The sequence below is a fragment of the Euleptes europaea genome, chromosome 6 (assembly GCF_029931775.1).
Source record: "Euleptes europaea isolate rEulEur1 chromosome 6, rEulEur1.hap1, whole genome shotgun sequence".
Classification (NCBI taxonomy): Eukaryota; Metazoa; Chordata; class Lepidosauria; order Squamata; family Sphaerodactylidae; genus Euleptes; species Euleptes europaea.
Genome location: NC_079317.1, coordinates 87208539 through 87231489, shown reverse-complemented (window position 1 = coordinate 87231489; position 22951 = coordinate 87208539). Strand labels below are relative to the sequence as shown.

The 22951-nt window shown below is 41.3% G+C and overlaps 1 protein-coding gene across 10 annotated transcripts in view; it reads left to right on the top strand.

Moving 5' to 3' along the window:
- The window catches only part of SOX6 (SRY-box transcription factor 6), a 539429-nt gene extending 517905 nt beyond the window's left edge, over nt 1-21524 (top strand). For 6 of the 10 annotated variants that reach the window (XM_056851453.1, XM_056851454.1, XM_056851452.1 and 3 more), the window contains 3 exons: nt 8962-9195; nt 12347-12563; nt 20556-21524. In XM_056851453.1, coding sequence (XP_056707431.1) covers nt 8962-9195; nt 12347-12563; nt 20556-20859 — 755 coding nt within the window. In that variant the 3' untranslated portion in view covers nt 20860-21524. The remainder of the gene's footprint in view (nt 1-8961; nt 9196-12346; nt 12564-20555) is intronic. The other 4 variants (XM_056851456.1, XM_056851450.1, XM_056851455.1 and 1 more) reach the window with 1 other exon arrangement.
- Nucleotides 21525-22951: the final 1427 nt, after the last annotated feature.

Here is a 22951-nt window from a genome sequence, read left to right as displayed (position 1 = left end):
ACTTCATGTTTTTACTGTAGAAAACATGGACTAAATACTTCTCTACAAGAATGTATTGCTACATTGACAACTTATTACACTTAGGTACAGGGCATTAAAAGTCTCATAAAAAGGAGAGAAGACAGCCTGATACTATCATTTGTAACCACTTATATACAATATCAGTATAACACTACTGAAAAGTTGGAAACATTCTAGAATCTGAAAGAAAGCCATATCCTCAGAAACTTCAGTTGAGTGTGAATGAAGAGGCACTAAAAACTAGATGGTGTGAGCAGAAGTTTTACCATTTAAAAATCAATCTTGCAGATTTGTATGTGTATATGAGTATTGTGTGTGTAAACACTGGGTGTTTTATTCAGATACTGGCTCCATCGGTGTAAACTCATTTTGTGTCATAAAGGAAATAAATAATTTGAGGCAGGAGAAGCTTTATGTCCTAATCTAAACCCCCCTATAGATATACATCCCAGTGGGGAAAAATAGACTTATTTCAAAGCGAGTATTTTAGGACTATGGTATGAAGAGATTAACCCAAGTGTATTTTCTTGGGAATAACTTTTATTGGAATTCAATTAGTCTACATGTGAATCAAGCAGTCATGCGGTCACTGAAAACTGAGGTGGTAGAATGGACTGTGCTACTTCAGATTGAAGATGAGAATGTAAGAAGACCCATATGGTTCAGCATCCTGTCTCACACAGTGGCCAACCAGTTCCTCTGGAGGTCCAGCAACAGGGCATAGAGATTAAGGCCTTCCACCAGTGTTACATCCTGGCACTGGTATTCAGAGGTTTACTGTCTCTGAACGTGGAGGTTCTCTTCAGTTATCATCGCCTCTGATAGACCTGTCCTCCATGAATCTGTCTAATCCCCTTTTAAAGCCAACTATGCTATAGCTAACACTACATCCTCTAGCAGTAATTTTACATTTTACTTGCTTGTTGAGTAAAGAAGCATTTCCTTTCGTCCATCCTGAATCTACTTCCCAGCAACTTCATTGGATGCCCTTGAGTTCTAGTATTTTGGGAGGGTAAAAACATTCCCTGTCCACTTTCTCTACCCCATGAATAATTTTATAAGCCTTGATCATGTCATCCCTTATGGCACAACTAGATGTGACAGCCAAGGGATACCAAGTGCTATTTTAGTGCCTAACAGGAGATTTTAAAAAGTGTTGAGGGTACAGTCCTGATAGGTCCATGGTGCAGTGAGACCAGGCACTCTTCCCGCTCGCCTGTTCAAGTGCCAAAATGGCCACCCTCTGAGGCTGTTTTGGCACCTGAAAAGGCACTGGGGGGGGGGATGACTGGAGTGCCTGGTCCTGCTGCACTTCAATCTTGATTGGGCCTTCATGGCTTTTTAAAATCTCCGTTGTTAGGCACTAAAATGGCGGTGCTATCCCCAGGTTCAACCTGGCAATGGTGTCAGATCTAGTTGTGCTCTTAGTTGTTCTTTTCTAAGTTGTTTTCTTAGTTGTTCTTGATAAGAAAAGTGCTCCAATAATTTTATTATCTTAGTTGTACTCTTCTGTACTTTTCCAGCTGTGTAATGGCATTTTTGAGATACGGTAACCAGGGCTGCACACAGTATTCCAAATGAGGCCTTTTTATTTTCAATCCCTTTCCTAATAATCCCAAGAAGACTTTGCCTTTTTCACTTCTGTGGCATACTGGCTTGACATTTTCATTGAACTATCCCCTACAATCCCAAGGTCTCCTGCTCTCTAGGTATCAGCAAGATCAGACTCCCATTAGCATGTACTTAAAGTTGGGAATACTTTTATTCCAAAGAGCATCACCTTACACTTACTTACATTTAACTTCATTTTCAACATCCTTCCCCCCTCCCCAATATGTGGAGATCCACCGGGATTTGGTTTTCACTATACTGAATAATTTTGTCATCCGCAAAATTGTCATAGCCACTACACTGCCCACCCCGCATTCCAAGTCATTTATAAACAAATAGCACCAGCCTCAATACTGATCCTTGTGGGACCCCATTGCTTACTTTCCTTAATTGTGAGGACTGTCCATTTATTCCTCCTATTCTTGTTATCATTTTCCCATTTTGTAATCTGTAAGAGAACCCGTCCTCTTATCCAATGACTGCTAAGCTTACTCAGGAGTCTTTGGTACCTTGTCAAAAGCCTTTTGAAAGTCCAGTCATATAATATCTACCAGGTCACCATTATCTACCTGCTTGTTCACTTTCTCAAAGAACTCCAAAAGGTTGGTGAGGCAGGACTTCCCTTTGCAGAAGCCATGCTGATTTTTCTTCAGCACGCTTTGTTCCTCTGTGTGCCTAATAATTTTCTTTGATTACAGTTCCCACTGATTTGACTGGGAGAAACATTAGATTATCTGGCCTAATTTCCTGGTTTTCCTTTGGACCCCTTTCTTAGAATCAGCATAACATTTGCTACTCTCCAGTCTTCGGCTACAGTAGCTGATTTGAGTGACAAGTTACATATACTAGTTAGCAGATCAATAATCTCACATTTGAGTTCCCTCAAGAAATTTCAAGTGTAAACCATGAGGACCTGGAGATTTATTGGTTTTTAATCTCCCCAGTAGAACTTAATCTCTTTTCACCTCCATTTGACTCTGTTCTTCAGATTCTTTTCTTGAAAACAGTAGCTGTGGCATGGATATATGCCCCCACAGTTTCCACAGTGAACTCAGAAGAAAAAATTCATTGAGCTTCTTTGTCGTCTTCCCATCCTCCTTAGCAATTCATTGGTCACCCAAAGGCCCAACTGCTTCTCTGGTTGGCTTGCTGCTCTGGATGTATTTTAAAAATGTTTATTGTTTGTCTTGATACTTTTAGCAACCTACTCCTTAAATTCTCTTTATGCATGCCTAATTATTAACTTACACTTCTTTTGCCAGAGCCTGTAATCCCTTCTGTTCAGTTCATTGGGTCAGATCTTCCACTTTTCAAAATAAGCCTTTTTTGGCTTCCTTGACTTGGATCATTTACCATGCAGGCATATTTTTAGCCTTGGCAGTATCCTAACCTGGGGAATGCATTCTATCTGGGCTTCAATTAGTGTGTCTTTAAGTAGCTTCCAAGCATCCTCTAGGGATCTGACTCTCTTGTGTTGCCCTTTCAGATCTGTTCTAACTAGTCCCCTCATTTCTGAAAAGCTTCCTCTTTTGAAATCAAATTTTACAGTTTTGGACTTTAGGGGTAACTTTCCATTGGCATGACTGCTGAACTCAATAGCACTGCTGCCACAGTTCCCAACTGGTGCAACAACATCTACATCTCACCAAGATCACTGCCCTTCTGGTTGGCTATGTGGATCAACTGTTCCACTGTACAGTTATTTATTATAGCTTGGGATTTCATTTCTACAGCATGACTCGAGTGCATGTTTACCTAGTCAATGTGAGGGTAGTTGAAGTCACCCAGTGTCACAACTTTCTCTGCTTTAGGTTAAGATAGTTCAGAGTTTCCTTACATTAAAAGGGAAGCTAGTGCATCATCTTTGATTGTTTTTTATTTGGAAGGGTTTTTTACATAGGGAGCATTAAAAATGTCTCTCTTCACCTGCAGTCTGAAATGGTGTGGCCCATTCCACTACATCTTTCTGAATGCCTAAACCAGGCTTTATTTCCAGGTAAAGGTGTGTGTGTACTTAAATTATGGCAGTGCTACTTTGCTTATGGCTTGCATGCAGCATAATGAGACCCAAAAGTTAACCAAAGAGAGACCAACGAACTGGAATCCAAAGCTAACCTTTCATAACAGCTGGCATCGAAACTTTTGCTGAGCTGTGAAGCAGAAGCCCAAACCATTTATACAGCCAAATCTTACTACTTCTGCTATAATTTGGAATCCTAACTAGACTCTGATTTCCAGAAGTCCACTTCTGTGACTGTGCTATAAACAGTATACTTGCAAATGGCCTGTTAGTCATTAAAGTCGAATAAATGTTTTTATTTTGTTTCCAGTTAGTGCATTTTCTGCATACTGTTTGAAAAGGAGAGGGGGTTTTTTTTGTTTTTGTTTTTTAAGGGCAACAGCTGTAGTCCTCTAAGCATCCTTGGGAGACCCATAAAATCTGTTTGTATCCTACTGGAGCTAAAACAGAATCTTTACCTCTTTATATATTTCTGTTGATGTTTTCCTTCCTTTAAATAGTTCGTGTTTTTCATCCAAAGTATGGATGCGTTATGGATAGCCTTCTATTGTAACAGAAAGCTCTGAACAAGAATAAAGGTTTTAAGACATACTAAAATTCTACAGACAAAAAAAGCTGCTCTCTCACTGACAAATTAAACTATTTTATAAATTATTTTCAATCCAAAATTACTCTTATTATTATAGGTTTCAGCTTGCAAGAAAGAGGATATTTGCATCTGTGTTTTCTTGTTTTACTCTGCACTGTATGTAGTTTGAATGAATAATAGTTATTTTTTGATTTCTTGAATAAGTTAGAATCCGAAGCATTCTTTGAAATTTACAGTATGTTCAACATACTCCTGGAATGGTAAGATGTTTAGGAGCACAAGCAGATTACGTGACTGTTAATTATTTGCAGAAGCTAATTTAACACAAATTCTTTTGTGGCAGCCCTTAGGCTGAAGCACAAATATTCACTTGGAGATCAAGTAGAGAAGTTCAAGGTTTTACTGGCTTTGTTTCCAAGTCCTTCAAGTGTAGGCTTGCTGAATTCAGCTGGAGATAGAAGCTTCAGAACTTTGTCGGTCTGTTTGTAATTTATGACTGTAATTAAGAATTGTCTCTTAACAAAAGAATACTGAGATAAAGTATTTTTTTAAAAAAAAAACTTATCTTTTGCTTTAAGGAATGTACCTTGGGATATAATTCCTCCAGTGACCTATAGTTTGTGTTCTCGAAATACTTCTGAAATTAGGATTGCATCAGACGTCAATAAATATATCGGTCATTCATCTGTATTAATACTTCCAGATTAGACTGAGATTAGGTTGTAAAATCCTGCTAACAAACACAGTGACCTCAATCTATCTTTTGTTTCAGCTGAAGTATTTAAAGAGGCATTTCCTAATCATGCCAACCAGAGTGAGGGTTCTTCCAAGAAGACTATCTGTGGGGTCTAGCATGCCAGTTCAGTATGCCTGACCTTTGTAAGGCAATCGAATGTGGCAATCCGACTGGGGACTAGACAAATCCAGCATTCATCAGTGGCAATTAGCCATGATGACAAAATGTAACCTTCGTATTCAAAGACAGTAAACCTCTGAAAGTCAGTGCTGGGGGCAACAACAAGGATGCTTTGGTATCCATACTATGTTCTGGGTCTTCCAGGGACATCTGATTGGTCAGCATATGATATAGCATGCTGGACTTGATTGGTTTACTAGACAGCAGCAAGGATTCTCTTATGTTTATTAAAGACCAAATGTCATTTGTCCAAGACATATAAGTAGAGTTGTAGCATGTAGAAGTCAATAAATTCTTTGAGTTATCTTCTTATAATAATAGTGAACTTGCTGGATTTATACAATGCATAGCAAATTTGGGGTTCAACATGTTAATGCAATGCCAGGCTGTCTTGGAGGTCTTCCACATGGCAACAATTCTGTGTAGTTTTTCCATTTCTGCTGTGGCTGTAAGTTCCACACAGTGGCAATGGGGTTTCCAAATGGTGGGTTTCCCTGAACTTTCCTTGCCCTGATTCTTGGCAGCCACGACCCCCCCGCCTCATGCCACCAGGTGCCTTTTAATCTTTTTAAAGTAACTGGTGACAGCTGAATCACTATAACATTATAATACTATAATGCTCTCACTACTAGGTTTTCTGAATTCCCAGCTTACTTAAAAAAAAAAAAGTAAGTCGTAGCCCCTCTCACTGCAGAGAAAAATGGGGAAAGGTGCATATCTGAAACAACAAGGGCTAGAGGTTTACTTTAAAAAAAAAATGAAAACTTGGATTTCAGATTAGTTATTGCCATTTTTTTTAAAGCCCCCAATGGTGCAAGGAAGAAAATAACGACTGTAGGGGAAATTCAGCATGGAAAATGGTGATAAAGTAGGTGGTGGCACCTTTTGAAGCCCAGCATACCTTCCATATGGAAGGCAAGCATGCTTTGGCTGTGGATTGGCAAGAAACATCAGATCAGGTGGATTGAGAAAGCATGGGGAAACCACAGAAAGACAAAAGATAGACAACAGCACTCTGCATCAGTCAGAAGTAATCCACTAAAGTGGGAGCCCAAACCACAGCAAAAATCCCTTGTGGAAATCACCTTTGTGAAAGCACTACATTTGGTGCTCTTCTGCATGGGGTAAAGAATTTCCACAATGCCCCCATTTTGCACTAGTTGTAGCTGTTGCCGTTCAGGCACAAGAGTCAGTGATGACTCTATACTACAAATTATGGGAAAGCATTCAGTGTAAGTGGCCGCTTCTCTCTTTCTCTACATGGCAAACATAGAGGGAGGTGATGACAGAATACTTTGTTCATTTATCTGAGATTCTATTATAGCCCTTGCAGCTGTTCATGTGCTTGTAGTTTATACAGTTACAGTATGGATGCCTGGTGGTAGATCAACTATGTACACTTCAGAAGAATACACATGAACACATACACGAAGCTGCCTTATACTGAATTAGACCCTTACTCCATCAAAGTCAGTATTGTCTACTCAGACCGGCAGCAGCTCTCCAGGGTCTCAGGCAGAGGTCTTGCACATCACCTACTTGCCTAATCCCTTTAACTGGAGATGCCGGGGATTGAACCTGGGACCTTCTGCATGCAGATGCTCTACCACTGAGCCACGGTCCCTCCCCAAATGTCTCAATCATTCTCATTGTACATTTTAGAATAAAAAAAATGAAATGCCAACATGCAGTTCACATCCATAAGGCTTAGGCAACCAAATATACCAGTGTGACAGTCTTTGAGCCCTGACTGGGATGGTCCAGGCTAGCCTGGTGTCATCAGATCTCAGAAGCTAAGCAGGGTCAGCCCTGGTTAGTATTTGGATGGGAGACAACCAAGGAATACCAGGGTTGCTGTGCAAAGGAAGGCACTGGCAAACCACCTCTGTTAGTCTCTTGCCATGAAAACCCCCAAAGGGGTCGCCATAAGTCGGCTGCGAGTTGACGTCACTTTACACACACACACACACAACAGTCTTTGAAAGAAACTGTTTATTCATTGTTCAAATCCAAACCTTTGTGGTGTGTCCTAAGTCTCCAATTTTATCATATTGGCTTTGCAATGAGAAGTATATTTCCGTCTACTCAGTGTTTGTGATGGAGAAGCTGAAGTAATAGGTGCTTCCTTCTATTAAGAAGTAATAGTTACAGCTGGTAAATGCAAAGTAGTTAAACTTAGAGTGCCGCTAGAATACTTCTATGTCTGCTGTTTACAGCAGACCTGTCCTCTTTTATCAGCATGCAATTGTGGAACTGGTGTCAGTTGTAAAGTAATGGTATTGAAGGCTTCATAAATTACCCTAGTGATCCTCAGGAGAAGACAGTGTCACATCAAAATAAGTGTTTTGCTTCCAGGGTAATGTATGTCTTCATCTGGCCCAGCAGTCAGCACATTGCCATATGTTGATGGATATTGTCAGCTTGAAGCTACACTACATTTCACTGCACAATAAACATGGCTGTCAACACCATATAAAGTGAAATCAATTTATCCTGTATGGTCAGTGCATTTTAAATGAAATTAATGTACTGTGGGCACAGTGGCAAAAAGGTAGCGTATTAGTTATGCATCTACTGTTCCAAGATTTTATCCATAAAATGAATTGCTTACACAGAACAAAAACAAAAATAATTGTTGTGTACCTTAAAGTATAGTTGTTTTTAAACAGCAATTTGGCAGTTAGGATTCTACATACATTAAAAAAATATATAGATTCAAGTTCTGAGTTGGCACAAATCATCCCTCTACTGTGAACTCAATAGAGCTTTACTGATTTATGCCAGTTTAGGTTTCGTCAAGCTATGTCATTTTGTAGATGCTGAGGATTTGTCATAGATGTATTTGAAGTAGTGGGAAAAGATGGGAAATACAGTTCATTTTCCTCTCAGTCCTGTCATAATTGTTGCATGGAGGGATATGCTTTGTTGTTGTGATGCACAGTGGGTTTAAAATTATTCATCATGTCACTTTCTCATTGTGCAAATGTATCATAGTCTTTCAAAAGTGCATCAAGTACAGTTCTCAAATGTTTCAATCAATGACTGCAAAGCTACTGGACTTGGAAATGTAGATCTCACAAAACTTTCAGTACTGCATTTATTTATTAATTAAAAATACACAGATATGGTGTATTCTTAGTTAAATTGGCTTTGAGGTGGATACATGTACTTATCAGGCATGTTAGCCTGCATAGGCAAAGAAGGAAACCTTGAGTTAATTGGTCAGACAGTTTAACTGGGTACATCTCAACAGACTTTTCAGTAAAATAAATGTGAATCAAGAATGCCAACCACCTAGAAGTATCAGATCATTTTGCACTATAGCTTCATTTATTCAAATGTCTTCGGTCCTATTCAGACCTCTCAGTTCATTTACCAGTTTGGATGAAATACACATGGAAGTATAAATGAAGTATCAACAATGGGACATCATTAATAATTATATTTAAAAATTTGCTTTTGCCTTTTCCATAACATTCACAGTGTTTTGTTTGTTTGTTTTTTAAATTGGAAGGCACAGCCCTGCATCGTTTTTTCTTTTCTTTTCTTTTCCAGTTTAGCGGTTATACCTAGGGCATATATATTTTAATAGTTACAGTGCCCTGATCTTAGACCTGTCTTGGTTTTATTGGCTTCTTGCAGGTTTCAGAAGAAGTAACATGAATGATAAAATAGGAATAACCAAATTTAGAATTGCTTTGTCTCATACATCTGGAAGCATAAGGGAGAACTTCGTAATTGTCCCTTAATCCACATAGTGTAATAACGTTTGCATCCATCTTGTTTCTTCCTGCCCTATTACAGGAAGTAAAGCAATGAATGGCTCTGCAGCTAAACTACAGCAGTATTATTGTTGGCCAACAGGAGGCGCTACTGTGGCTGAAGCTCGAGTCTACAGGGATGCCAGGGGCCGAAGTACCAGTGAGCCACATATCAAGCGACCAATGAATGCTTTCATGGTTTGGGCAAAGGATGAACGCAGAAAAATTCTCCAGGCTTTCCCTGACATGCACAACTCTAATATTAGCAAAATCCTTGGTAAGTTTTAAACAATAAATAATTGCATACTCAGAAAAATGTGATCACTTCGAGATTTTGAGTGTGGCGGACATTATGTTTTGGTTTTGTGATTCAAACAGAGTGTATGGCATCCAGAAAACCTCAGACATAGGAATTCCTGTAGCTGGATATAGAATGGCTAATTGTCCTGGCTTAACCTTGAAAGTAAGAGTTGAATGTTTTGCCTTTCCATAGCACACTGTGAAAACTAGTTGCACTCTTGGTCATGTGAATCACAGCAAGTGAATCGAAAACTAAGGTTCACACTGCAGAAAAAAAGTTTTATTGATATGCTTTGACTTTTATAGGAGCCCTGTGGTGCAGAGTGGTAAGCTGCAGTGCTGCAGTCCAAGCTCTGCTCACGGCCTGAGTTCAATCCCAACGGAAGTTAGTTTCAGGTAGCCCACTCGAGGTTGACTCAGCCTTCCATCCTTCCAAGGTCGGTAAAATGAGTACCCAGCTTGCTGGGGGTAAAGGGAAGATGACTGGGGAAGGCACTGGCAAACCACCCCGAAAACAAAGTCTGCCTAGGAAACTTCGGGATGTGACATCACCCCATGGGTCAGGAATGACCCGGTGCTTGCACAGGGGAATACCTTTACCTTTTTTGACTTTTAAGGGAAGAGAGAAACAGAGAGAGATTATGCAAATACGATTTATGCAGATAAGAAACTTTGAATTTCCCAATGGATTTGCTATTTGAGGGGAAATAGCAACTGTTTCTACAGGTATATTAGTTTCTGCTAGTATCCAGGTGCAAAACATTCTTAGCACAATGAATTGTGTGATATTTCTGTAAGCAAATGTTGACAACTAATTTGTTATCCTGGGGTGGGGGGACTCTTAACTTGACCATCTTTGTGACAGTGGTTGAAATACTGAAACTATGCAGTCAGCTCATTTCCTAACATCTAAATGATCCTTAAGTATTGAAATTAAAACTAATTGTTAAAAGACATTTAAAAGAAAACTTCTTGAGAACAAAAAGCTTAAACTTCCTGAATTTATTTTGATTCTTTAGAAAAGTAAAACTTAACCAGCATAACGTACACCACCAGTCAATAAAGGGTTTTTGCACTAATAAGCTAGCTGAGTTTTCAGAGAACATAAATTGGATTTCTCTCAGGAGAATTGATAACATACATGAGAATGAGTGGTGAAATGTTTAAACTGATATTTAGTCCCCAGTTATTTGAAGTGAATTTTAAAATTAGTCTCACAATAAATAATAGTAATAATGAAGTCTTGACTGTCGTGATTTTATTGTTAATCTTTAAAATGCAATGTAACAAAGTTGCTTCTCTTGCCTACAACTTTTTTTCTTGCAGAGGCAATGTTTTTCTAGAAATAAATGTAACTCTGTTCTTAAACTTGCAGTATTTTACATAAAAGTCCTCTTATTTGTCTACCATTTTAGTCAGTTCTATGAATAGCCTTTCAGTTTCATATAAAACAAGCACTGTTCCAGTCTTGGCAGCTATTGAGAATCTATATTATTTGTGTGCATTCTTTGAAAGGAAAAAACCCCTATTAGGAGTATAGTAACAGTATTCATTAAAATGTAAACATTCAGTACGAATATTTCAGAAGTGTCAGAAATTGTATGTTTGCTAAACATGGAGTACAACCTGGCAGGAACTAGCCCACTAAAAGAAGAGAGAGTTAATTTACATATAATATCTGTACACATTTTCCAGGACAATAGCAAAAAGAGAAAGAAAATCTGTAATTTTAGAGCTGACAACAGAGTGTTGCTGACTCTGGATAATATTTATATAACTTTTGCATTTGTTGATTTATGAGAGCTCATGGTAAAAGAATAGCTTTCACCCACACTTACCACAGCTGTAATAATTTTATCCAGCTGAAAGCTATGTTTAAAATTTAAAAATTATATTCTTCTTTAGTTATCTCTTCATAAACAATGCCACAGACTTGAATGCTTTTCCTTCTTCCGAGTAAACTGTTATATATTTTTCTTTTATTAGTGTAATTTGTGATTAATGTTTACAATAATTAAAGTAGTGCAGAGCATTGCAAATGTCCTTTCCACTTTATATCAAATACAACTTTAAGTGCCGTGCAGTCTACTCACTGCATATCGCTGGACAACTATAATGTGCAAAAGGGTTTACAAGGGTCAGGAAGCCAATAATAAACTAGAGATATAGCAAAGGGCATCTAAATTAAAAGGACTCAATTGGATAAAGGGCTGTCTCTAATTTTTCTGAAAAAGCATGGATTTGAGAAGTTTCAAGTTTTATATTTATTATAATAAATTTAGAAGTCAGATTCAGATGGGCAAAATGTGCGTGCGTGAGCAACTTGAAAACCCTGAGAAGAGCAATAGAATGAGTTTGATCCAAATGTACCTATAGTACTGTAGCTGAGATCCAAAGAACTAATCTCAGTGTGTCTAAGGGATTGGGTACACTCCATGGGATTTTGCCTTATTTTTCTTTGAACAGCGGACTCCCATGTCATATTACTAACTGGCTTGACAATATTCTGAGTTTCAAAAGGGAGGTTTTGCCATTGTGGCATTCAAAGCTGTTATTTGAAGAAGCACAAACTCTACATCTTTCTGGAACACATGGAAGTAGCAGTTCCTTGGATCCTGGGAAGTGTGTCTTAATAAATCAGCCACATACCGAATATGTTAAACATTTTTGAGGGGGGTTTTCAATGAACAGTGGGCGTTTGCTGTAGCCAAACATTCAATTTATTTTCATTAAATGAGATCACTTTTGTGTTGAATGAGGGCAGGCATTCTCACCAGTACTTTTTTTTTTTTTTTTGAAACTTAAAGGAGAACTGTTACCCTAGCAAATGTTATGGTATCAGCCCTTCTTGTGCTGTCAAGGTGGTGGCAATTTTCTAATATTCTTTTGTTAAATAATGTGGTACGCATTAATTGTATGGTTAAGGAAGTGAAGTCGCCATCTTGGGAACTTGAGGGAAATTTGTAAGGCAAGGAAGACTTCTCTTGATGGTACTGATTATACCGCTGGCCCTAGAAATGGATCCCCAAAGGTCATACCAATTGGGCTGACTTCTCTGGCACATTAAGGTGGAGAACTACCCTCATACAAACCATTTTGAGAAATCACTGATACATTTCTCTATGCAGGCTCCCGATGGAAATCCATGTCTAACCAGGAGAAACAACCTTACTATGAAGAGCAAGCACGGCTCAGTAAAATCCATCTAGAGAAGTACCCTAATTACAAATATAAACCCCGACCAAAACGCACATGCATTGTTGATGGCAAGAAACTGCGTATTGGAGAATACAAACAACTGATGAGATCTCGAAGACAGGAGATGAGGCAGTTTTTTACCGTAGGGTATGTATTGAAGTTTCTTTCAGAAGAACACTCTTAATTGTGGTTTCCAAATATTTTCCTTCCAGTGGGATGGGATCTTTTGTGAAGGATCCACTTATCTATTCTAAGCCATTTTCCATAGATGAAAAGTTTTTATTCTATGGTGGGCTATCCTTGATAATCACTGCTGGTAGACTGGTAACCCATCCACATGATCTCCATAAGTCCATTTGCTGGGAATCACTGGAATTTTTAATGCTTTTTTTCATGGACAGCACTCCAGCACTCCCTCCTTTGTGGCTTCTAAGTAACAATACTGTACAGCCTAACATTTAGAATAAAATACACAGTGGGATCACCTGGTCTGATGAGTCTGATATCTGTAGCTACCTGCTTAATTAGGATGCCATTCGTTTGAGTTCCTAGTCACCTGTCATGTTCTTGCTTCTCATCTGGTTTCCATTCATGGGAGGGGGTGATTCTTGCAGATTCCCCACTCCTGGTGCAGAGTCCAATTTGTTCCTGAAACTGTTTCTTTGTGTCCACAGCTACAGATTTCTGGCCTAGTGCCGAATTGGGGAGTGTCTTGGAGCTGGCTATTTACTACAGCCCCTCAACCCTGGGCACCCTTGGCATGCAATAACCACCCCATGATCCTTATACTATGATGATCTTAGCATACAATTAAACACGTGGAGACTGTAGCTGGAATGGAAAAGGCCACAACTTTATTGGTTACAGCATCAGGCATTGGCGTTGCATAGGGGCTGGATCAAAGGCATCGGCCCGATCTGCCTGCTGACCGATGCATCCTACTCCCAGCCCACCTGTTGGGAGTAACCTGAGATAGTAGCATGTGGGACCCACTTGGGCGGAAGCCTGCTTTGTGGTCCCCTGCCACTTGGCAGGAGACCACCACCTGGACAGCCACTGATTGGGCATGTCCTACCCTGACAGCCCCTGACTGGGCATGTCCCTATTCCAAGCCTCCCCCCAAACCCCTTATTGGGGTCCCCAGAATGGGGAAAGGGGACACGCAGGCCGCCTTTCCCCAAAAAATGGATCCAGCCCCATGCCAAAACCACCCAAAGTTGTGACAAATCAACACGAAGTTGATGTAACAACTTAACAGCCCAAGTATAGGGAGGGAGAGCGGGACAAATTAGGAAGCAGACTTAGCTGGGTGAGGGGGATGGCTTCTTAAATACCTAGCTGGAGGAGCCAAGTGCAGTTTCAGTTCAGGTCTGAGCTGCCGGCTGGCCCCGCCCCTATTGAGCCAGGGCCTGATTGTTCCATTTGAAATATAGGGCGGGCCAGGAAAAGTTCCAACCGGAGTTAGAAAAGATATAGCATTTTCTCCAGCTTCCCCACTAGCAGCCATTTTGTGGCAGCATGCTGGCTGGCCAGCTGAGCCCCTGCCTCACCAGACAAGCCCCTGAACCTTGTGCCAGCTGCCAACCCTCCCAGTGCATGCCAGAAAACTGGGCTCATAGGTGAGTCTGAGCCTTGCATTTCATGGGCCACCGAAGGCTGCAGTTGGGAGCTGGAGGCAGGGAAGCTGCTTTCCTCTAGAACAGGGGTCCCCAACATGGTGCTTGTGGGTGCCATGGCACCCAAACACTTTTCCTGGTACCCACCAAGTACCAGGGCAAAAGCCTCACCTAGCCCTGCCCACTTTCTAAAAAATGGGCAGGGCTAGATGAAGCTTTTGCCCAGCAAACCGTTGGGGAATTGATTGACTATGCAGATTTTTTAAAACTTGGCTCTGGCAGCAGCTGCCACCACAGCACAAGGATCTGCATGATGTGACTGAGAGTGAGCCACAGCCACCATTTTGTGGCTACACCCACCATGCTGCATTGGAATTTCAAAGTTTCCTTCAGGCTCAAAAAGGTTGGGGACCTCTACTCTAGATCGACCACTGGCATGCCTTAGGATCCATGCCTTAAAATAAGAAAATAGCTACAATGAACACTTCTCTGAGCTCCTTAGGAGAAGGCCAAAATAAAAGTGGACCCACCTTGTCCTCAGGGTCTTCAGCAAGGAATAAGACCCCCCACCATGTTTTCTTAATTGCAACGACTATCCCATATTCCTTACAAGTCTACAGCATTCGTTCATCCCATTGTCTTCGATCATTGTTGGTCCAGTATATGGAACAAAAGGAAAGTCTCTCCCCACACCCAAGACATTTTCCAGATAGCATCTCCAGGTTTCTGAACCATTTTCTAACAAGTTTCACACTTGCTCAGAATTTCTGATATGCATGTGGAAAACCGGGACCTGCTGCCCAGAAATGAAACTAGAAGTAGACTCTCCAGGTAGGGCTTCCAAACCCCTGGTAGAAATGGGAGATCCGTCTGCCCCCAGCTCATGTTTCCCACTGGTGTTCAGAGTGGCAGCAGGAAAAAAAAGGCTGTTGGATGAATGGTGTGATGTCACTCCCAGTGTCCCCCAGAAGAGACATCACAACATCATCAATGGCACCCCCACATGTTCCCACTCCATCCATCTCACACTGGATGGCATGCCATGCCTGGCAACCATATCTTCAGTCAGGATTCAAGGAACTACTTAACATTTATGACCTTTGGCTGTTGAATAGAGTGATGATTCTTCAGTTTTAGCTCAAAATCCACTGAAACAGTTATGTCTTAGCTGATTTACTTCCATTATTGTCTGATAAACAGAAAGCTCAGATGCTCAGTGTCCCCTTCCACCAGAGTTTCTGGCAATTTAAGAAAGCGACTTCTCTGCCAGTTCTTCTAAATTCACCATGTTCTGTTTATTTCCCTCATCACAATAGTCTTCTTTTATTGTGGGCTCCATAACCAGATAATTGACCTTGACTACTTGGTTCTGGGCCTTGTTTCTGGCTTGGCATGCATGACTCCCATTGCAGTTAATCATATTGTGGTAAAGCCTGCAGCAGTGTGGGTTTGTCAAAATCAGGTTTTGATATCTGGTAATATGATGAGGGTTAGATATCTTGAAATATGATGAGGCAACAAGCTTTTCTAGCCTATACTGAAAGGCTGGCTTTAGGTAGTAAGGAAACTATTTAGAATTGAGTTTCAGAGATTCAAACCAGTCAGCCACATTACTTCTTTAGCTTAAGGGCACCGCTACTGTAGCCAGATTATTCAGTGAATGAGCAAGGTTTGTGGGAGAAGGGGAAGGGAAGGGAAAACACCCTGACTGTTTAAAAATACATATTCAGTTAAAGCATTTACATCCCCAAGTTTTGGCTAATATGAGTCCCCCAAAACAAAACTTTAAAACAATAACTGTTAAACCATCAAATATACAACAAGTAAACAAATAGATGAGCTAAAAGAAGTTACTTTAAAAGGGCTCCAGAATATTGCATACAACAAATGTAAAACAAAGGCTAATAGATTTATTATGTCTTTTTTGAGCCATGTCATAACATGCACCTAAATCGAGTAATGGTAAGACTGGTTAGACCAAAAATCCCTGAAAAACTTGAGTATTTCATTTATGTGGGGAACCCAGATACTGTCTTGATAAGTGCCACTTTTAGCTAATGATGAAATGTCATCTGTAAAAAAATGATTAATGTAGCCTCTGGCAGAACAGTCCTGCTGGGACCTGCAGACCCTATTCCATCATGCCCTCCAAGGTTTTGCCAACACCTGTAGGGGCTTTTCTCTCTGTGTGTTCAGCTTCCCCCACCACCTGGCGTTTGTAGGAATTACCCACTGGGAGGGCCGGGACTCCCATCTTCCTTCCTATATTCTCAGGCCTTGTCTCTGTGTCACCCGCTATCCAGCATCTGGTTATCACAAGGACAGCTTACTGCCTTGTGCACCACTAGGGAGTATCCACTTGCAAACTGACTGCCCCTCCCCTTCCTCCTGGTGCTCCTTTTAAAAAAAGCATGGCCAAGATGGTGGAGGTTTGTGTGGTACAGAGAACCGCTACCAGTATCAAAAGTTATAAAACATTTATTAAAAAAAGAAAATGTCCACAAGCATATTCTCAGTACAGCAAGGGCTGCAAAAGAAAAGGGTAAATGCAATTCCTCAGTCCCTCCTTCTATATCTGCCCTTTGTTGTTGTTTTTGCTGTCAAGTCGCAGCTGATTTATGGGGCAACCCTGTAGGGTTTTCAAGGCAAGAGATGTTCAGAGGTGGTTTGCCATTGCCTGCCTCTGCGTGGGCTGAGAGAGTTCTGAGAGAACTTTGACTGGCCCAAGGACACCCAGCAGGCTTCATGTGAAGGAGTGGGGAATCGAACCCGCTTCTCCAGATTAGGCTCCCTAGCTTTAAACATTACAGATGTTCGACAGTGTTTCCATCACTTTGAGGCCTCTTTCAGGTGTGCCTCTTACAGACCTCAGGAGTTCTGTCTGCCTTGATGGAATCAGCACACACTGAAAAAGACCCTCCTCCTTGCTCCCAGGAGTTTTATCATTTCTTTTTCTCCTCCCACTGATCAGGTCAGGTCAAATAAGCTTTTCCTGAAGTCTTTCTAGCACTTAATTCCTCCAAATCTCTGTTGTCTACTAGATAGCACCTGTCTAGCTGGAGGTTGGGTTGGGGAGCTGGACCATTGCGTTGCCTCTAGCTTGACCTATTAGGATTTTTAAAAGGGTGGCTGAGGTGAGGCTGGGAAGCAATTGAATTGACTTCCCAGCTCCTGCCTGATGTCTGCCGAGGCAGAAAAGCTTTTTAAAATTTTCAAGTGAAGGTTTTGCTCAGCTCAAGCCTCGAAAGAAAAAAAAATGCATTTCTCCACTTAGCCTTTTCAGAAGTTATGCACGTGATTATATGTGCAGGCATATATGCTAATCAGGTATAAAGAGAAAGCAAGAGGTTCTTCTTCAGTCCAGAAAGCTGATGGACAGTATTTTATATGTCTGTGTTAAGTGCCTTCAAGTCGCTTCTAACTTGTAGCAACCCTATGAATCAATGTCCTCCAAAACTTCCTGTCGTTAAAAGCCTTGTTTATGTCTTGCAAAATGAGGGCCATGACTTCCTTTATAGAGTCAGTCCATCTCAGGCTGGGTCTTCCTTTTTCCTGCTGCCTTCAACTTTTCCTAGCATTATTGTCTTTTCCAGTGACTCTGTCTTCTCATAATGTGACCAAAGTACGATAGCCTCAGTTTAGTTATTTTAGCTCTAAGGACAGTTCAGCCTTGATTTGATCTACAACCCACTTATTTGTCTTTTTGGCAGTCCATGGTATCTGTAACACTCTCCTCCAGCACCACATTTCAAAGGAGTCTACTTTCTTCCTGTCAGCTTTCTTCATTGTCCAAATTTCACACCCATACATAGTAACAGGGAATATGATGGCATGAATCAACATGATCTTGGTTACCAGTGACACATCCGTACACTTTTCTAGCTCCTTCATGGCTGCCCTTCTCAGTCTCAATCTCCGTTTGATTTCTTGGTTGCAGTCTCCCTTTTGGTTGATGATGGAGCCTAGGAATAGAAAGTCTTGAACTTTCTTTTTATGCTGGGAAGACAGACCGGACTGGAAACAACCTCCGGCCCGTCTCCAGCAAGCCCCGCCCACCCCAACACCAACAGCCCTCATTGGCCCCTTTGATTTAAAGGGGAGAGGGCTGATGGGCAGCAGTGCAGCCGCTCTCGATGGACCCACCGAGAGCTGAACAGCCGCGGTGAGACCTGTGGCAGCTTCCCCATCCACCCCACCGCGTGCTAGAAGCTTGCTGCGCCCTCCTCTCGCCTGGCCCCAGCAAATCAGGCTCCAGGTGAGCTGGAACCCTTTACTTATATTGGTCATTAGTGGAGGTGTTGTTCTTTGTGATATGTACTTGAGGAATGACATTTTCAGTAGTGGCTCTGAGACTGTAGGGTTTCCTCCCAGGAAACATCCATTTTGCACCATCCCTTCAGGCACCTGGTTTAAATATTGTTATCCCAAAGAGCGTTCTACTTAACTGAGTAGATTGATTGTGTGGAGTTTCAGGAGCTGTCTTTTTTTCCCTCTCTCTCTCTCTCTCTCTTCTGGGTATGTGTTTTGGGTCTTTTGTTGTTTGTGTTTTGTCTGATCGTGTTTATAGCTATTCATTGCACATAACATACATTTTGAGTTTTTCTGGGCTACTGTTTTGAATAAGGCAGTGAAACAACACCAGTGTGGCTAAGCTAAACATTTACACAATTATGCTTTTACAAGCAGAGAACCTGCAAGAACTTGCAGGGGGCATCTCATCCCCCCCCCCCAGTATTTCTCCTTTCACTTAGCGGAAAGCCCCCATATTCTCTTCCACATTCTTGTTTCATTCTCCTCTTCCTGCCCACCAGCCAACCTACCATTATCTGCCTTGTCTTCAGCTTTCCCTTCTTTCCTCCTCCTGGCAGCTTCTACCTGGGAAAACTATGGCCCATTTGTGTGGTGCCGGACACCAGGTCAGTTGCATGGTAGGGAACTTGCAGGGACATCTCACTTCCCATGTATCCCCTCCCCACACTATTTCCTCTTTCCTTCTTCCTGGCATCCCCCATATCCTCACCTTTTCTTTACCTATGCCCACCCACCCACCAACCTTTTATTTCCCCTCCCATCTTCTGCTATTTGTATTATTTATTTAATTCCTTTCTATCCTGCTTTTCTCCACAATGGAGACCTGAAACAGGTTACATCATTCTCCTCTCCTCTGTTTTATCCTCACAACAACCCTGTGAGGTAGGTTAGGCTGAGAATGTATAACCAAACCAATGCCACCCAGTGATATTCTACAGCAGAGTAGTGATTCAAATCTGGGTCTGCCAGAGCCTAGCCTGAAACTCTAACCTCTATACCACGCTGATGTTTGTGGGGTGGCTGCTTTTTGAACAGTAGCAAGCGGCCAATTCTAAGTGATTAATGTAAGTTACATGGTAGCAAGTTGCTCAGTAGGTACTGCTGGCCCTGGCCCAATGAGTCCTCCCTCAAAAGCCAAAACAGCCCTGGAAAGGGCCCTGCCCACTCTGCCTTTCACTAAGAGAAACCATGGATTAAAAGCTGGCAATACTGTTCTGGTTGCCAGCAACCCCCACAATTTCCACTGACTAGCCATTCATTTCTTCAAGGTATGGGCACTGCTTCTGTTATTTGGAAGGGGGGGTTAACCCCCAATGTTTTTTTTAATAGATTTCAGATTTTTCTGTACACCTGCTTTTTTCTGTTGTGTAGAAAGCTCTATCTTGTACGTTCATAGCACCAGTCTCTGGCTTTAAGTATCCACAGATCTGGCTATTTTGAAAAATTAGATATATGGATCATATTTGATGTTATATTCTGTATGGATTGTATGTTTCAAAGGGTGTAACATGTAAAATAGTTTACCAAATGCTGTTGAGTTAGATTAAGTAATTTAGAGAGCTGTTAGGAAAAATGAATGTGAAAGGAATAACAGACAATGAATGCTGCCAATTTAAATGTTTGGGTGGTTTTGGAAAAAGTCAGCCTTGTAGATTTTTCTTAGTTATCCCAGTTATATATGGCTCCGCCTGCAGGGATGAAATAAGGATACACTGGCTAAGAACTCCCCCCCCCCCGTGCATTCTGGCCCTGCCTCCTTTAATCAATCCATTGTCGCCACTTCTGCCCCCAGCCCTCTTGTAGTACAGAGGGAATTCGTTTCTCCATGGCCCGGGTGGGATAGGGTTAACACAGTTTCTTGGGCGGTCCTAGCAGCTCTATAGCTAACAACTCTTCTGCAAGGGGGGGAAAGGGTTCCTTTTCTCAGCAAAACAAAACTCACATCTGCCTTGAATAGAGGTAATTCCTGTCCGCGGGAGGGGGCGGATCACCAATCTTAGAACCTTCTGAGCTAGAGATCTGCCAGGACCCACAGAGGGTCAGACCAAATGAATTTGTGGGCCTTAAATGGCCCACGGACCTGACATTCCCTACCCCTGGTTTAGGGTAAAAGAGCCCAAAACATGAAATAATATTGCTGTGCTTTCCATGACAATAAAAAAATATGTGAGAACTCAGGAAAATTGAGACCTTTATTTGTGTTTCCTTGTAGGCAACAGCCTCAGATTCCAATCACCACAGGAACAGGTGTGGTCTATCCTGGTGCTATTACAATGGCAACTACTACACCATCACCTCAGATGACGTCCGATTGCTCCAGCACCTCTGCTAGCCCTGAGCCCAGCATCCCTGTCATTCAGAGCACTTACGGCATGAAGACAGACAGTGGGAGCCTTGCTGGAAATGAAATGATAAATGGGAAGGATGAGATGGAAATGTATGAGGACTTTGAAGATGACCCCAAATCAGACTATAGCAGTGAAAATGAAGCCCATGAGGTCGTTGCTGCCAACTGAGGATGTTTTCTGAATTAAAGTACTCTTTTTTGTTTTTGTTTTGTTTTTTGAACAAAAAGTTCTTAAATGAGCCTGCATGCCTGTGTGGCTCCTACAGTTACATCTGCAGAATGGTCTTAAATGTTTCTTAATGTGTGTGACACAGATTGTTCCCTGATTTTTCATGAACTTTTTTTTTTAAATTTAGGTGAAGACATTTAAGTATCAGACATTGGGACTTGAAAACGTATATGAATCAATAGCTGTCTTACAAGTCTTACCTTTTTGTCTCCCCCCCCCTCCTCCTGGATGCTGATAAAAAGGTTTAAGTTACTTTTAAATGGGGGTTTTACATTCTCACTCAGGTATGCTGTGCCAGCCTACAGGTTGTGAATGTGTTTTTATTCTGAATTATTTTAGAAAACAAAAACAGAACAAAAAAAAATTACCGCAAGTTTCCTATCATGAAACAGAACAAGTCCTCAAATATGTGCATCTGTGTATCTTAGCTCATCTTTTTAAAACAAGTCTCTAAATTCCATTTTTTTCTCCACATGTATAGCTGATCTTTTGATGTGCCAAACTTTCATAACTTTTGAATCTTAACATTTAAAAAAGTCTTAAGGGAGATACTGTAAAGTCTTAGACAATCTTTTGGCATCTTAAAAAAAAAACCTATATATCTTTTAAAAACTTAATTTTCCAGGAAATGGTAACGTACTCAGGAATCTGGAGACAGGATTTTCTAAAAGTAGTGAACATGGTTGCCACAATGCACTTGCCCATTTGCCTCTTTATGTAACATCAGATTAAAATCTTACGTAAGCACAAAAGAGCGAACACCAGCTATAGACAGGCCTGTCTTAAGAGAATAAGGCCACCTCCAAATCCATTCTCTACCCCTTTGCTTTTATACCTACATTCAGTCTTAATTACCCTTTCTCTTAAATAATGTCTTCATTCCAGAATGTCAGGGGTCCATTCAATTTTGAAAGTACTGTTGTGATGGCATTCTATTTTCAGCTTGTCACTGATTTCTTTATACTCCCTAAAGGGAGTATCTTAAACTAGGAGGGCACTTATTGTTCAAACAGAAATACATACATACATGGGGAATTGTTTATTCATGTCAAAAAAACACTTCGGAAAATTGTATGATATGCAGAACAAAGGAATATGGATCCTTTCAGTATTTTGCACCATTTGTGCTGTGGGTTTGCTTTTACACACAGGCCAGAATCCAAAGGCTCATCCAAATAGTTCCACATGCCCAAGAGTGTTTTTGAGTTAAGTTTCTTGAGCTGCCACTTCTTTCCCTTCCCACTACATGGCAAGCTATTTTTGAAACTGAGGGAAGTTTCTACAGTAGTTTGCAATATAACATGTGAGTCTGTTGTTCAATGGGTAAAAAGTAACACAGAACGTGACAGGCATTAGCCCTTAGGCCCTCTTACAGCCCAATCCTGAGAAATAGGCTGGAAGTGCATAGGAGGTGGCGTGACCCTGCCACCAGCATACGTGCTCTCTTATTCCATGATAAGAGGGACTTACGCTGGCAGCAGAGGCAGTTCTGTCAGCGCCTGAGTGCCGCGGAGCTGCATGCCATTCCCCCGATGCCACAGTCTTTCCAGGACCTAAATCCTGGAAGAGAAATATGGCACTGGTGTGTGTGTGGGGGGGGCATTCCCGGGGTGTTCCTGGGGCAGAGCTGATGGTAGTTTCCAAAGCCCCTCCAACCCGGGAATGCCCCCTCCTGCAACAGCGTTGCTGCGCCAGGTTTTTCTTGGTGCAGCCTCGCTGTACTCTATGGGGGAAAATGCCCCATTTTCCTAAAAAGCTTTTTAAAAAGGTTTTTTTAGGCCTTTCAGCAGTCAGGGAGCCTCTTTGGAGGTGCCACGGCAGCATCTCGGCCATGCCGTTCCTGGCTGCCGAAAAGCTCAGGAATGAGCTGTTAAAGTAGTTTTTTGAATCCCATCCATATTTTCTTTAAAGGTTCTATAGTATAGAAATTCCACTGAGTCCTCCTGAATTTTTAGAGATATAAAATTCTGCAGCAGTTTAAGGTTCTACAGGTTGCTATTCCTATAATCAAGCAGAAATACTCTCTTACTGT